Source organism: Podarcis pityusensis (genome assembly GCF_964106645.2).
Source record: "Podarcis pityusensis genome assembly, chromosome: 2".
Lineage (NCBI taxonomy): Eukaryota > Metazoa > Chordata > Lepidosauria > Squamata > Lacertidae > Podarcis > Podarcis pityusensis.
The window spans coordinates 61477758-61491362 of NC_138029.1; the positions used below are offsets into that span (position 1 = coordinate 61477758).

The 13605-nt window shown below is 41.5% G+C and overlaps 1 protein-coding gene across 1 annotated transcript; it reads left to right on the forward strand.

Moving 5' to 3' along the window:
• The first annotated feature begins 215 nt into the window (after positions 1 to 215).
• Positions 216 to 13299, forward strand: LOC308471975 (uncharacterized protein). The gene is made up of 3 exons (XM_080996369.1): positions 216 to 584; positions 10986 to 11093; positions 12928 to 13299. Exons 1-3 carry the CDS (start codon positions 341 to 343, stop codon positions 12963 to 12965), a joined length of 390 nt encoding a protein of 129 aa, XP_080852495.1. The 5' UTR covers positions 216 to 340; the 3' UTR covers positions 12966 to 13299.
• Positions 13300 to 13605: the final 306 nt, after the last annotated feature.

A 13605-nucleotide genomic window follows, 5' to 3' on the forward strand; every position in this document is an offset into this window, starting at 1 on the left:
AGTGTCACCTGTTGAATTAACAGAAGTCTTACTGGATCGTGCCCTTATTCTCTGCAGTAATTAAATGCAGAAGCCTGCACTTCCCTGGTTAGATATTCACAGCTGTCAACAGGGATTAGATTCCACACATCGGTCTCCCCCCCAAAAAAAGAAGAAGAAGGGAAAAAGGGGATATCATAAAATCCAGCTTCTGACCACTGTGGTTGCAAGTATGAACTAAATCCATGTATTTAAAGCCGTTTGTGCTCTACTGTTTTCAGGTAAATGGCTCCCAGTGTGGCTTACACATCAGTTCAAAAAGCAAGATGGCCCCTGTCTTCAGCTCTGCCGTCTGAAAGACATGGCACAAGAGGGGAAAGGGATGAGGAGGGAAGAGGAAAACAAGCGCACACCCATTTTTAAAGTTACAAAGCTTGTAAAAGCAACCTGCTGGGATGGAAACAGTTCAGGAAGAGAAGGTCTCTCAGCTGTCAGAGACAATGGAGTGGCCTGGCTGCCCTTGTTTCACTCTACTGCAGTCTGTGGAGTGGTTGCTATTCACAGACAATTGGAGGAAAGCAAAAGGGAGACCCAGGAGCTGTCAGGTGATGAATTACATTCCACAGTAACTAACATCTACCAAGTGGCTACCCCTGTGAGGGGTAGTGCTGTCACATTTTCCAGAAGTATCAGGCTGTGGGTAGCCCTCAGATTTTTAGGTGGAAATGAGCAAAACCCATAGATCTGCTGAGTTAAACTGGAAGGACATATTTATTCCTGAGCCTCCATGGGATCTTTCTATCTGGCAAGAAGTCACAGATTTGCTTGTGAAGTAGTTTAGGTGGACAGGAGTCTTATGCTGGCCAAGGTACAATCATTGTCTTTAGCACACTCCTTTACCTTCTCTCAGCTGGAAAAGATTTTGGGTCTCCCAGGAATTACAAGGAGAGCAAAAAGGTGCACATTATGTCAGGACACCAGCACTCTCTCCTCCTCATGTTCACACAGGAATCATACCTTAGCAAACCACACTGTAGATGGGATCTATGCTTTCTTACCCATAATAACTTATGAGTAATAAAGTATAGATCCCATCTGCACCTCCTTTAGTCCAGGTCCCCATACATCTCTAAAAAAAGGTGGCTGTTTTGCCTTTAAAACAGCTGTTATAAGGAGAAAAGTTTGGGGGGATGACGAGCAAACCGTTATCTGATAAAATTATTAAAACCAAGAATTCTAACTCTAATGCATTTTACCACACCATGGTCTTTGTTTTTTAATCTGTGAGTTTTCTTTGCAACAGTAAGTTGAAGCTTTTCTTTGGTCGTATCACCCTGAGTCTGTAACCTTAGCTGAGGTTTCTAACTCTTGAAAGCTTAGCATTATCCTTATTTTTCAAATTTTGATCCAGTAATCCTAGAGAGGAAACAGAGCAGTGACTAAGGTTTTCTGGAAACTAATGAATCAAAATTTGATTGATTTGGTATCCATTCATTATGTTACTAATTTATTTAATGAAACAATTTTTAGAAATTGGTGTGAGTGTGTGTGTAAGCAAAATTATAGTACCCGAAAATTTTCCACCCCACATCACTGATGGAAAACAGTAGTTGATCTGAGAAAGAAAGGTGAAGGAAGAAAATGGCAGGTTAATTTACACCACTATCCTAAAACCACTTAAAAGTAAATACCATTGACATCCATGGAGTTTACTTTCAAGTAGCAGTTTTGGCATGTTGGAAGTTAATGTTTCATTAATTTTATGTAATTGCTCCTAAACTGCATGTCTGCACGGAACCATATGTTGTGATTTCAGATTCTTGTGTGTGTTTATAGGAAGGGCTATCTTGTTGCTATAGGCAACTGTTAAGAGCATTTCAATGATCAAACACTTCTAGGAAGCCAACAAAGCTTCGTTATGAATCTGCTACAGGTCCCTTCTGCCAAGGCATTCAATACTGTTTACAATTTAACATACCAAGAAAAAAAGAAAGATACAAAACATAAAACTACAGGATTGTCTCATGTCATCGGTGGCCCCTTTTATGAGAGCCAGAGCTCCTGTCTTGCTTCCACTCAGGTCATACAAGTCTTGTAACATTATGATAACTGTTGAGACGTTCACTGATAATGTCAGAGTTCTGCTGGGTTATTCAGGTCTGTAAGGGTCACAAACATCTGCAATTGTGACATGAAAGCTGGCAGCATTAACCCCGCCATATGGGGATCCCTTGCATATGTCTGCAATGCCTGGAGACAGACAGGTTGTTCATCCATAGCAGTGATCAGAGGAGGAATGACCGGTGGAGGAGGAGTCCAGAGAGAAGAAACGGCATGATGCACCTGTAGCAGCAAAACCGGACACTTTCATCAGCCACACCTGCAATAAAACATGTTTCTCCTGCCTTAGTCTCTACAGCTGCAGCAGGTGCTGTAACTCTACAATGGTTTGACTTTACTCCTGAAGGCTTACTCTTCCATTGTCTCCTGAGGCAGATGGGATGCCAACAAACAACAAAGGGCTACACGTGACATGCAGCACACATGTCCCTGTAAGGTAAACTCAGTTCATTTGCTGCAGCCACATAGTACACATGTTAACGTGCAAAGTGGTCCAACTTTGCCATCTGTATAAGATATAGGAGACTTCTCTGACATGGCACAGTTTGGTAAAGGAAGTCTAACTGTAGAAGAAGTTAGGAGATAGTTCATCTGGTAGAGCATGAGACACTTAATGGCAGGGTCATGGGTTCAAGCCCCACATTGGGCAAAAGATTCCTGCAATGCAGGGGGTTGGACAAGATGACCCTCAGGGTCCCTTCCAACTCTACAGTTCTCTGGTTCTATGAATGTATTGTTGGTTGTGGTTTTTCTTGCTGTGGGAGCTTTCTTTCTTTGTTGAAGAGCTGGGTAAATATTAGAAAGAGCCAAGTAGCGAAGGCATATAACCTGCAACCTTGATATGCAAGGTTGGTAAAGGTAAAGCGACCCCTGACCATTAGGTCCAGTCATGACCAACCCTGGGGTTGCGGCGCTCATCTCGCTTTATTGGCCGAGGGAGCCAGCATACAGCTTCCAGGTCATGTGGCCAGCATGACTAAGCTGCTTCTAGCGAACCAGAGCAGCGTACGGAAATGCCATTTACCTTCTCGCCGGAGCGGTACCTACAGGAACAGGGACCGAGCAACGGGAGCTCATCCCATCACGGGGATTTGAACCGCCGACCTTCTGATCGGCAAGTCCTAGGCTCTGTGGTTTAACCCACAGCGCCACCCGTACATTGCTGTTAAAGGCCATCTATTTCTCACTAGGTGTTTGAAACAGGTTCCGTAGTGCCCTTTTACTTTGAATGTAGCACATCCTAGTTTTCTTTTGTTTTAAATTTCTGATTGCTTCGATTCCTTTAAATCGCAAACGGGTTTCTCAGCCATTGGGGTTACTAAAGTAAGAAAAATACAGTGGTGCTGACCACATCCTTCCTTTGTTTACTGTAGGGGAAAAAAGAAAACCCTGGCACACCTCAGTTCTACCAAACTGGATGGGCTGAGGGTGGAGTGGACTTTGATTTGACTTAAGGATGACTGCCAGAGACAAGCAGCCATCTGCACTAGAGCTTCCGCCTCAAGACAAAGGGTCTACAGTTTTAACTCAAGCAAATCCAGATTGGTAGTGGCAAGAACAGGAACTGGAGGACAAAGGTCAGCAACGTGGAGCAACATGACCCACACGCTGCCCCTTCTACACGCCCACGATTCATTGTCTTCTTGTCTGGGAACCTGTTTCTGTTCTCAAGATGAGATATTTTTGCTGGCAACAAAAGAGAACAAAAGACACAGAAGGAATAAGATCCTTTCTTGGAAGATGTTCTTCTTGTTCTGTTTTCCTTGTCTCCATGCTGAAATCTTGCGAAGCAAGCTAACAATAAATGCAGGCATGACAGGAATTCATTTTGTATCCAGGAGGTACAGAGACCTTTTTGTTTTCTATGTGAGCTAATATAGACTCTTGATGGACTAGTCCCAATTTTATTGTTTTTTGAAGTTATACATTTCCTCTAAGGGTTTCAGTCCTCAGGAATACACCCCCACACACAATAGTTGTGAATATAAAATGCTTTCCCCTCCTATCAAGTGGGATTGTTATTCCAAGGCAGCACTAATTGTGATTATAAAATCACTTGTATCAGCTTATTGGCTCAGGTGCTTTGATCTACCAGAGTGTCTGTTCGGCTAAAAACCCCATTAGAAGGCTTCTACCTGATCTATGTAGTTCCATATGTCTTTTCCTGCTTTTGCATCCATTATCTATCATACTGCCGATCTTCTCACTATTTTTATTTAAAATATTTTTAAACATCACAATAACAAAGAAACTTAAAAAGGAGAGCTGTACACAATATTGTGTAGGACTACTGACTGGTATACTGATTAGGAAAATGGCTGTAGTGGTTTTTTCCCCTTTGTTCTTTTTTCTTTTTACTACTGAAAATAAAGTAGCAAAGTCTGCTATGAGGGTGAGGAGGCACTTGGCTGAGTGCTGAAATACTGTATGCCCTATTTCTGAGACCTCTCCTTAGCTGCCTGTTCACCAGTCTCTTCATTTGATGCCCTTCAAAACCTTCCCCTTGTATTTGTAAACAGTTTTCCTCTTTGTTTGAGTCAAAGCATTTCCTCATGATTATCAGCACAATCACATGATTGATATTGATTGTATAAAGCCTAACCATGTGATCATAAAAGCTGGTGCTCAAGGACATACTTCATTTTAACTCAGCAGCGACTTCGGGTATCTAGATAGGGAGCCTTTTGCCTAGATCCCCAATGTGTTGGCTGCAGGTACTAGATGCCAGCTGACAATGTAAACTAGATTCATATCTCAGTGTAACTAGCAGAAAAATTGGTTGGCATCTGTCTGTCTTGGGAGACAATAGAGGAGGAGCAGAAAAATTACGTACCACTTCATTAAACTTTACTTTGTTTCTTAGGAACTATAGAGTCAATGCTAGAGTGTCAGATCTGACTGCAGGTCTTGTGGCCAAAAAGAGAGGTTTTCCTGCTCCCTAATCTTGTATCCAAAGTCAGCTCATTTAAAGTGTTTTTGTAAACTTGCATAAGCATTAGTTGTCAACTGCCACCGCAGAAAATAAGCCTTAACACTCAATAATACTTTTCTTACCGTCTGCTAAGCATTGGGGTTGGGGGCACTTCAGTTCCTCCTATTAAAGCAAAATATCCATTTACCAGTAGCATCAAAGTGTGCAGCATCAAACCCACAGACACATTAATATATCAAGTATTTGTAAAATGCTATATCAAGCCTATTGATTTATTACATAAAGTATTTTTAAGCATTTACATGACTTGAGTTACCCAAGCTACTACAGTGTGACTCTGGCCAAACCATGTGCCTTCTATGCAGACCTCAAAAGAAGAGGAGGATGTGAAACTGCTTGTTCCCATTTGTTAAAACTTAATTTGAGCACATGAACCAAACAGCTTAAAAGATAGCAGGACCTTGTGAGAAGCCAATCATGGAAATACAGTATATGCTAGTGAGAAGTTTCCAGTTTCTCATGCAAATGAGAAGTAATGTGGCTCTAAGAGTGGAAATCAACATAGTGTTCATAGGCCTGCACACAGGGTACAATTTTGCTCACAGAAACACTATCAAAGCTTCTGGAAATTTTAGCTCTCTGTGAGTGTTTAGGCTGTGTTAGGAAAAGGAAAAATGTTGATTGCATCCAAACAAATCTCAGCTCTAATTGCTGCTCCTTAAGATGAAATATATCTACTTAGTTCAAATACTACCTACATTAACTTGTATAACTTTGCAACACGCTTTTGTATTTCCCTAATGTGTCAACAGAAAACCTACAGTTTCCATCATCACAGCGTTTTAGCCTAATAGAACCAAGGAAACAAACTTTATTGGTAACTCTTCATGTCATACAGAGGAAAAATCCATGTATCTCCCTCCTGTTCATTATATGTAAGTGATTATTAATGGTTTAGTAATTCATTTGTGTATGGATTTTAAGTGGATTACAAATCCCAGTGACGACTTTGCCTCCATATCTACTGAAATGACACTGTCACAGGACCAAACAACATTGGAAGCTCATTCATCTGTACATTTTCTAATGGGATATCTGACTGCCTTCTGCATTTTATTAAGGACAAACCAGACTGTCTACGCAAGGAAATTAATGAACACAGATCAGACAGAAATGATGGGAATATCCAGAACCAATGAGATACCATTTCAATCTTCCTAGCCATTCTTTAGCGAATTTAAAAGTTTTGTATGCCAACAAAGCAGTTTCACCAAAGTGTCAGGGTCAGTACATGCACACCCCGCAAAAAAGAAATTTTTGAAAGAATTTAACATGTGTTATTCAAAAACAAAACAAAACACTGAGGCATCAATATAGTAATCATGGGGAAAATCAGAACTTTGTCAGACTTCCCTATACTACACTACACATTTCCCACCATTTTTCTGTCGTCTCTTTATTTCCACCTAAGCAAGGGGGCATCCTGCTAACACAGATTGAAATAATGTGAGGAAATCATCCTGTCGTGTGTCCCACATGACATACATGCAAGTACATTTTGATTTTATGGTTTAGAATTGCTTTTATTTTGAATTACATCTAGTGGGCACCATAATCTTGTCAGTGTTTAGGACCTCTAACAGTCTTAATCCAGCCCTGAGAATGGGGGGGACTGTGTGAAGCTGAAGAGTTGTAATACATCTTTTACACTATCAGACTTGGACTCATTCAAGAGAGGGAGCAGCTAGCTGAACAGATAAGGCAACTGTCTTTAGGTGTTTATACTGTTCTGCTTTTCATTTTGCTGTTGCCAGTTCATAACTTACTGGGAATGGGTCACACCCATTTTGTCTGCACCTTTTAATCCTTTGAATTAACTTTATTTGCATCTGTGCTTTTTATAGTAATGATACACACCTGCATTGCTGGGCCTTCTGGCTCATTTTGTAATAACACTCTCTTCACTCACCCACCTGCTTCATCTGTCTGATTTGGAGGGCAAGTGCAAATGATAGTTTATTTTCTGATGCGCTGGCAAATCGTGCTTTGTCGTGAAAGGAAGAAAACTGGAGTGAACAAGAGAAGGAAGGAGAGAGCCTGAGACCACGTTAAATGTCAAACTCTAGTATGGCATTACATGTGAACCAAGTCTTTGTCTTTCATGCTGTAACTGAAATACATTTCTCTGGTTAAATTTAAACCTAATAACTGCAGTCAAAAACAAGCATATTTGGTCTCACAGGTGGGCCATCAGAATGCAGATACAGTCATATGTTCCTTTCAGATGCTAACAACGGCAAGCCAGGATTTACTGGATTTCTGTACAAGACTGTTCACTTGTAAAATTGTTACAAGCAACTATTAACTTTCCTACTGCAGTAACTTGCCATACTTGGTCCTTCCACGCCACACATAATAGAAACACTACAGCATGGCAATGCATTGCAGTAACACCTTTTTGCTAGCAGATGCTGTGATGTTAATGGTTCCCTCTTATTCCCTAGTAGTTGTAACAGCTAGGCAAGGAAATACATGGATCTGAAAATGCAGAGCTTTAAAACGAATATTGTGCCTCAGAGGTTCCTATTACTTACGGTATGTACTCCTACAACCTATAGCAGAAGGCCAAAGGGAGAGTGGGTTTGTGGATGATTGCTAGTCACAAAAAATTTGGTTCCTGTGACCCAGCCCTCCTTTGACTAAGGCCAGCTTCCTCATTTCCATATTACAAACAGAAAGCAAGAGGGGGAAGTGTTGGTGGCTGCCCTTTGACCAGGGCGGGCTATCTTAAATAAAAGCATCTTACATCATTGAGTTAAATAATCAGGGGGAAATCATGTTTAAACCACTTATTTAAATCAAGTTCCCCATTTTCAGATCCACCTAGTTCAGGTCTAGCTTTTATAAGGTCAGCACTGAAAGGTGAGCAGGGAGTACATTGAGGTGTGATCGTACAAATGCATAAGGTACATCGCACAGAAAGCATATTGTTCCAAGAGAACAGTGTCCATTCATAGAATTGTAGAGTTGGAAGATACCCCCCAAGGGTCATCTTGTCCAACCCCCTGCAATGCAGGAATCTCAACTAAAGCATCCATGGCAGATGGCCATCCAAACTCTGCTTAAAAACCTCCAGTGAAGCAGAGCCCACCACCTCCCAAGAAAGTGCGTTCCACTGTAGAACAACTACTGTCAGAAAATTCTTCCTGGTGTTTAATTGGAATCTTCTTTCTTTTAACTTGACTCAATTGGTTCAGGTCCTAGCCTCCAGAGCAGGAGAAAACAAGCTTTCTTCATGTGACAGCCCTTGTGATGGTTGAAGATTGCTATCATATCTCCTCTCAGTCTCCTCCTTACCAGGCTAAACATACCCAGCAGCAGTTTGACTTCAGCCCCAGAGGCACACTCCATGGTCTCTCAACAACAAATGTCCATTAAATACTTGCTTAGGAAATGTATGCAGGAACCAGCTCCAGGAATGGAGACAAGGTCTCCATATGGGAGCAGGAATCTTCTGTACATAGGAAACGGGACCCCAACGTGGGCTATTTATTTCATTTGTACCTCACTTTTTCTCCAGTGGGCTCAAGGTAGTAGATATGCCCCCCTTGCATTTTATTCTCACAACAATTCTATAAGGAAGGTTAGTCTGAGACTCTTCCTTTGGTCCAGGATTGCCTAGTAAGCTTCATTGTCTGAGTGAAGATTTGACTCTAGGACTCCAAAGTCTAAGACTCTAACCAGTACGCTACACTAGCTCTCCGATGCCTACTGTAACAGGTAGTGCCGGTGGCACAAGGATCCAGCTCTAGGGTCAGGGAATATGAAAACCCCCTCCTGCAATCATTGACACACCCCAGGTGGGTGGTGTTGTTGTTGTAATAAAAGCGAGCTGTAAGTGTTCTTCTTTCTTGCTTATTTCATCACATTCCGACCATCTTGACCTCCCACCCAGGGGCGGAGGAAGGGGGTGCGTTGGGTGCAGTCCACCCTCGGTGTCACCACTGAGGGGAGTGACAAAATGCCGGTTGGCACTCACCGCGGGGCCTGCAGCGTGCCCGAGCCACACCTCAGTGGCTTGGGCGTGTGCAGGCTCCATGCTGCCCAAAAGGTCCGTCCGCTGCCTCCCCCCCCACAGCTGTAGGGTGGTTAAGTGGGAGGAGGCATGCAGACTCTGGAGGCCCTGCGGTGCGCCCCACCCCTATGGGCAGCTTCCCCTTCCCTGGGTGCGCCACCCCAGGCGCCCAAGCGGTTTCCTCCACCGCTGCACCCACCCCCAGCCTCAAGAAGAATTGAAAGGCCCCTGCCTCTAATTTCAAGTTGTGGGGGGTGGGGGGTACTGCATTTTAGCCCACTGCCACATTGTGGATTGAGATGTAGAGCAGATCGATTGATCTGAGTGCATCGTCCCTGAGTATGACTTACCTGGTTGTCACCCTATGTAAAGAAGGGCTTCCCCCATTTACTAATCTGTGTCTGCTCTCCAGTACTCCTCAACTGCTAGGGCGGGTCTGCCCCCTTTATACCCATACATACGCTTCAGGTTACATACGCTTCAGGCTACAGACTCTGCTAACCCAGAAATAGTACCTCAGGTTAAGAACTTTGCTTCAGGATGAGAACAGAAATCGGGCTCCGGCGGCACGGCGGCACCAGGAGGCCCCCATTAGCGAAAGTGGTCTTCAGGTTAAGAACAGTTTCAGGTTAAGAACGGACCTCCAGAACGAATTAAGTACTTAACCCGAGGTACCAGTGTATATCTATATATCTATAGCCCCTTTGTTGGACAGTTCTTACTGTCCAGTTCTTGCACTAATGAGCAAGATGGATATGCCTGATTCTCCCCACCCCCATATAATTAGTTATTAAGATGCAGGTTCAATACATGGCGAAAGTGAAGATAAAACACAGCTTTATGCTTTTTTGTTATGCAGGGTGATATCCCACCCCCCACCCTCGCCAATCCTGTCCCCACTCCTGGCTATACCCAGCCTGCTCTGTGAATTAATCAGTTGTCGTTTGCAGAGCTACACTAGCAGCAAGCTTATCAATATTAATTCAGTTGGGCTGAGATGGGGAGGAGGAGGGATTTTAGTATGACCTTTCCAAGCCCATGCTGGCTCAGACGGTCAAAAAGCAGCTGAGGAGAGAGAAGCAGGGCAGGTAATGGCATGTGGCTTTAGTATCTTTTCTGCCATCGTAATCCAAAACAGCAATAAAATCATATCACTTTTCACAGTCAGTATGAAAGAGCATATTGTGTTGGTAATCTTTGGGCTGGATTAATCCCTGGCTGAAACACCCTCACCCTCAGGGTGTGTTGTGTGTGTCCTCTGTTTCTGTAAGAGAAAACCACCGGCAACCAGCACAAAGGAAGCTGAAATAGGTGAAGTGTTTAATGGCAGAATGTTTATTTAATCAAAATCATTCTGCATGAAGTGCGGTGAGCAGTGAAGAGGGTGGAGAGGGAACAAAGCCATCCACATCTGTCATTCTATTGTTGAGCACAATTGTTCACAGTAGCTAATTCAGACGTTTGCTTTGTCGTCGTATTCTGTTAGAAAGGAACTGGGGTGTTCTGATCTCATTACAAATGATATCCCTTGAATAGGTTTGTAAAATTGTTGTTGATTGCTAAAGGATATTCTAGAAAATAATTAAGGATGTCAGAAATCTGATTGCTGTGCATTAGCATTGTGCTTTTTCATTTTCATTTTTTTTATTTGTTTGCTCCAAGATGAAATACAATAGCTTTCTGCCCTTATTTATTGTTTTCTGTTGGTGCTTAAATGCATAAATAATTTCTGGCATCTTGTGATGCAAAACCTGTGATGCATGCTGGATTTAACAAAGAAAAACTGATCCAGAATTTTTTTTAATAATGTGTTATGTGTGGTTTGTAATGTGCACTTCACTAACGAAGCTGAGGGTGTGTTTCTCCTTTCTTTGTCAGGATCCATCATGTCTGACAAACCAGATTTTGCAGAAATCGAAACATTTGACAAAACCAAACTGAAAAAAACTGAAACCAGAGAAAAAAATCCACTGCCCACCAAGGAAAGTAAGTAAATCTAATTCAGCCTGGATGTACAATTAATAATTTGCTCAATGTGCATAATAAATAAATACTCAGAGAGCCAATAGTCCTAGTTCCTCAGGAATAACACTTTTAAGTAATTATTAATTTGGATTTGCTATCTGCATGCACTTAGCTATTATTTATATTGGCCAATTAAATTAGTTATTGTGGCTTTTAAACTGTGTGCACTGTTTGCTAAAGGAGATAATATAACATGGACTTTGTGCAAGTTATTTTGCCGGTATGTCCAGAAGCATGATAATTATATAGATTTCAAATCTAAAGTTTCCTTTAATAAATCACCATAGAGGCAGACATGTTGTACAATTACAGCATGCCCACACAAAGGATGCTGTGAAATTATATAGCCTGACAGCTTTGTGTCGATAAAACTTACACCAGTATTCCACTACAATAAATCTGCCAGTTTTTCAAGTGATACAAAACTCTTTTATTTTTGTATTTAATAAACAGTACACCATTTAATAAAAAGTACATCTTATTACTATATGAGACAATTACACTCCAAGGTTGCTTAGCGCTGCCCTCTTCCGGATTGTATCTACATCTACTGTATAGTACTTGATGAAGTAAACTCCTGCCGACATTTATGCCGCAATCAGTTTTTTAGGTGGTGCAAGACTGTTTGTTGTTGTTGTTGCTGCTCTTTGAGAATTTAACAAATGTAGAATTAATCAGGTTATATATTATCCCTGTTTCACTAGTGTAAAAATCAGAGTTTTAATTTTGTTCTGTAGCAGCAGTCAGCAAAAGGATTAAACCCCAGGCCTTCAGAGCTGCTTGCATGACATTTAGGAGAAAGCTGATCTAATCTCTCCTTAGTATATGAGGCTTTTTAAAAAAGGCATTTGATATAGATTGCTGGCTCATCTGTTGGTAAGAATGTCTCTCTAGCCATTCAGTTTGTGAGACAGCCAGTGCTTTTTTTCTGGGGGTACGCATACCCTTAAACATTTTGTGAATCTAACTTTGGCTGATTGAGGGGCAGTATTTCAATATGAGTAGGAAAATGAGAGTGCCCCTAAACATTTTTTTTTTAGGGGGGGGGAATCAATGGATACAGGCATAGACCCTTGTGCCCAATACTATTTTGGGGGAAGTTGCTATAATTCTTAAGGACAGACCTGCACTGGATCTACCCTTTACAGCAGGGTAGGGGAACCTGTGACAACATGGTGCTTTCTAGACATTGTTGGACTACAGCTCCCATCACCCCTGATGGTTAGCCATCCTGGCTGTGGCCGACATACACACTTGACATTATATATGATGCATATTTATGTACTTCACAATGGAGAATATTAGGCCCTGGTTATTTATAACAGAGGCAAATAACAAGAGGTCTGACACGCCAGATTTTTGCAATGCTTGGAAACTACCACTAGCATAGCCCAGCATAACATAAATCCTCACTGCATTGCCCACCTATAAGTAAGACCATCAGAGCAGGGACTTGGGGCTCTAGGCCAGCAGCCCAGTTAATACAGCAAGCTGGAGGGCTCGCCACATTTCAAATAGGCTAACATCAACCATCATTCTCTAAATGCATAGGCTTCTATTCCTGCAAAACTCACCGAGATTCCCAGCCACCCCCCATCCAGTAATATTTGATTCAGTAGAGATTGTACAGTTATTAATGACAGCAGTCTGCGGACAGAAAGGGCTTTAATTACACTTGTTTTGACAAATTGGTGATGAATAAGAGGTTATTCTTTGATAAGTGCTTAAAAAAAGCACAAGGTGCTTTACAAGTGTCCAATTTTGGCAAACGAGATTTCTCTTGTTTTCTTGGCAGCCATTGAACAAGAAAAGAAAAGCAAAAACACACCCTGAAGTTGGACCAGAAGATATGGCCAATATATCCTGCTGTGGGGTTTTAAGTTCTAAGTTTTTTAACTTTGCTATTTATTGACTTGGCTCAGCTTTTCTTCTCCATTTTCAAAGCACTTTTTTTCCCTTTATTGGTGCAGCAGAGATTTTTTCAAGCAAATGCTCTGAAATCAATCAAATCTGATTTTTATAATTCCCCAAAGGGACTGCAATCCTGTGTCCAATGTACATATGACAATTTGTCAAAGATGTACACTTTCGCTGTCTGTCAATAGAAAATATTATTTTCATATAGTATCCTCTGTAGAACCTCACAATAAACCACTTTTATGTGTTATCCTTATTAAGTATTGAAATACGCTGGCACAAAAGAGTTCCACATCCAGAAAAGCCTATCTGTGAATGCTCTCAGAAATAAGATGTAACTATTGGGCCACAGTTAAATATCACATTTACAGGGAAATATCTCTTGTGGGAATGGATCATAAAAGATAAAATGAATTAAGGTTTGTTTATATAATCATTTATCAGAAACTATAGTCACTGCATTATGATATCCATTGCCTTTTCTTTTTTTTACCAAAGTGAAACTTTGGTATGTCCCACATGGTCAGATTCCAACTTAAATATGAACCAGATGGCT